This window comes from Cyanistes caeruleus, chromosome 31 (assembly GCF_971803275.1).
Source record: "Cyanistes caeruleus chromosome 31, bCyaCae1.hap1.1, whole genome shotgun sequence".
Taxonomy (NCBI): Eukaryota; Metazoa; Chordata; class Aves; order Passeriformes; family Paridae; genus Cyanistes; species Cyanistes caeruleus.
In genome coordinates, this window is record NC_141731.1 from 2,493,676 (window position 1) to 2,496,584 (window position 2,909).

The 2,909-nt window shown below is 54.3% G+C and overlaps 1 protein-coding gene across 1 annotated transcript; it reads left to right on the forward strand.

Moving 5' to 3' along the window:
- Positions 1-480: 480 nt before the first annotated feature.
- Positions 481-1,728, forward strand: LOC147648709 (uncharacterized). Its single transcript, XM_086866585.1, has 3 exons — positions 481-611; positions 707-757; positions 921-1,728. The coding sequence occupies exon 3, from the start codon at positions 942-944 to the stop codon at positions 1,665-1,667; it is 726 nt and encodes a 241-aa protein (XP_086722711.1). The 5' UTR covers positions 481-611; positions 707-757; positions 921-941; the 3' UTR covers positions 1,668-1,728.
- Positions 1,729-2,909: the final 1,181 nt, after the last annotated feature.

Consider the following 2,909-nt stretch of genomic DNA (forward strand, 5'->3'; position numbering starts at 1 on the left):
TTTCGGGGCCATCCCCCCTGGAGCAGGGTGTCCCCCCCCTTGGTGCAGGCGCAGGGCTCAGGCAGGGCTGAGCCAATCAGAGCGCACGGCGCTGATGACTCATCAGTGTCCAGGCAGAGCCGCAGCTGCCAGCGTTCCCCAGCTGGAGCCCAGCTGCGCCCCTCCCCCCCGGGCCTTGGCGCCCCCCTGGAGGGGAATTTGGGGAGGTGGGAGGGGGGAGCGCCAAGGCCGGGCCCCCCCGCGCTGTGGTGGCGGGAGCGGCTGCAGTGGGGAGCGAGTGCGGGCGGAAGCGGCCGAGAGCCCAGCGCTGCCCCAGGCCGAGCTGGCCCAGCTGCATCCGTGCCCCTGCGGTGGGATGCTGTGGGACTGGGGGGGAAGAGGGAGGCGGCAGTGGGTGCTGGGCCTGGGGGCAGGAGGAGAAGGGAAGGAGGAGCAGGGCTGAAGAACAAAATGGTCAAAGTATCTATCTCGGGTTTTACAGAAGAAGAAGGAAGAGGTGTGAGCAAGTGCTGGAACACAAGAGGAGGAGGAGCAGGAAGAGGAAGCAGCACAAGGTTCCACCCTCCCTGTGTGTGCAGTCCCAGGAGTGTTTCCCTGCCCACAGTCAGCAGGTGACTGGAGAGGGGGATCCACAATTTTCACTGGGCTGAATCTTGATGTTTCTGATCTTTATTGGGCTTAATGTTGGTGCTTTGTCTTTTTGCAGGGGCTGAATCTTTCTATTCTGGAGGGGGTTTTGCCTGAATTTCGTGTTTGGGTAGGTTTTGATCTTTGTTTTGATGTTTGGAGGATGTCTGGGCTGAATCTTGGTGTTTTGGTTCTTACAGACACAAGATGCCCAATGACTTTCTGAGATGAACTTGGGCATGGAGGAACCCCCAGTCCAAGGCGCTCTCCTCTCTTTTTTTCCTCCTAATCAGGAATTTTCATACCGTGTCTAAATGGAAGAGGAGGAGGAAAAGCCCTGGAGATCCCGCATAAGGAGGGTCTGCAAACACAGCCCAGGGAGCTGCGAGGAGGAAAGATCCCCCCAGTGCCAGGAACACGGCCAGAGATCCAGCCGGAGCTCAGAGCTGGGGGAGAAGCCCCACAAGTGCTTGGAATGTGGGAAGGGCTTCAGAAAGAGATCCCACCTGATCCAGCACCAGAGGATCCACACTGGGGAAAAGCCCTACGAGTGTGGGGAATGTGGGAAGAGCTTCAGCCAGAGCTCCCACCTGATCCGGCACCAGGTGATCCACACTGGGGAACGACCCTATGAGTGTGGGAAATGTGGGAAGAGCTTCAGAGAGATCTCTAACCTGATGAGACACCAGGTGATCCACACAGGGGAACGGCCCTACACCTGCTTGGAATGTGGAAAGAGCTTTGGGTGGAGCTCCTACCTGAGGGCACACCAGCTCATCCACACTGGGGAGAGGCCCTACGAGTGTCCCCAGTGTGGGAAGAGGTTTCAGCGCAGCTCCCATGTCCCCCTACATGAGCGGATTCACACAGACGAGAGGCCCTTCCGCTGCCCCGACTGCGGGAAGGGCTTCAAGCACAACTCCGCCCTCACCACCCACCGGCGCATCCACACTGGGGAGAGGCCCTACGAGTGTCCCCAGTGTGGGAAGAGCTTCTCCAGGAGCTCTCACTTGACCCAACACCAACGTAGGCACCACTAAGGGAAGCCCTGCGAGTGCCCCGAGTGCGGGAAGAGCTTTGTGCGCTGCTCCAGCTCCATCCCCCATGGGAGGATGGGCGTTGGATGATCCCCAGTGACCCCCGTTGGGCAGAGCCCTGGTGATCCGTGGTCCTGGTGATGCGTGTTGGGAAGACACCTGTCTGGGAGGCTCCACATCTTCCTGGCTCCCTGTGGGCACCTGGATGAAATCAGGGGATGCAAGTCCATCAGGAGAGAGACGAACAATGGGAATTCCTTGGGGAGAGTGGATTTGTTGACTTTCAATCTTAGAGAACCTTTTGCTGCTGCTTCAGGAGCTCTGTGGACAGAGAAAAGGGGGTGACACCAGGCTTGGGGTCCCTGAGGAGAGCACACACACTCTGGGGGAGGGGATATCCCAACCTAGGGACCCCCTGTCACATTCTTGCTCAGGTAGAAGCCAAGCCCCTGCACCAGGAAGACGAAACCCAACACGGAGTCCCCAATCCCCGTCAGCATCTTGCTGTGGGCAGCATTTCATGGCATCCCTGGGTGGTCTGCAGAGGTCAGGACCTCCAAAACCTCTCACAGACACCTCAAGCTCCTCCAAGGACCCTCCCAGTCTCCCCCAGCCCACCCAAGACCCTCTGAAACCTCCTTTGGAGTCACTAATTTTAAAAAATGAAGAATTTTAGAAAAATTGGAGATCTTAGCTAGAGATAGGCCTTGCTGGAAGTAGTTAGAGTTAATGATGAAGTGAGAAGCAGGATTTGAGATAATGAATCTTGGACTTAGGTAAAAAATGACTTTTCATTGTATGTTTGTTTAGCTGTGTTTATAATGAGAAAAGAGAAACTGATAAATGGGTTCAGGAAGATCACAGACCTTACATCTGGAAACCCATTTCCAAGTCACAAGGGAGGAAACTGGAGTAGTACCAAATGTCATTTGTAATGTCAACCATTGTAAAGGTAGAAAGGTGAGAGTGAATAAGAACGGTTTTCCTTCATCTCTTGATGACCCCTCCTCACCAAAACGACCTCTTCCTCAAATTAGGGAGCAAACCACGCAGGCATAATGTCATTTTAAATCATTACAGTGCATATTAATCTGAAGTGGAGCATGGGAGATGTTAGCATTATGTATATGTATTAGTATTTTGGATATTTAAGACTTTTGTACATAAATAGACACTGGAATCTTTTGTCAACTTGCGTATTAAGGGATGACTCCCACACTTGCCCAGTGCTGTGATTAAACATCC

Bases quoted from the DNA above. Each gene is read 5' to 3' on its own strand.
- LOC147648709 (XM_086866585.1), top strand. From the start codon at position 942: ATGGAAGAGGAGGAGGAAAAGCCCTGGAGATCCCGCATAAGGAGGGTC.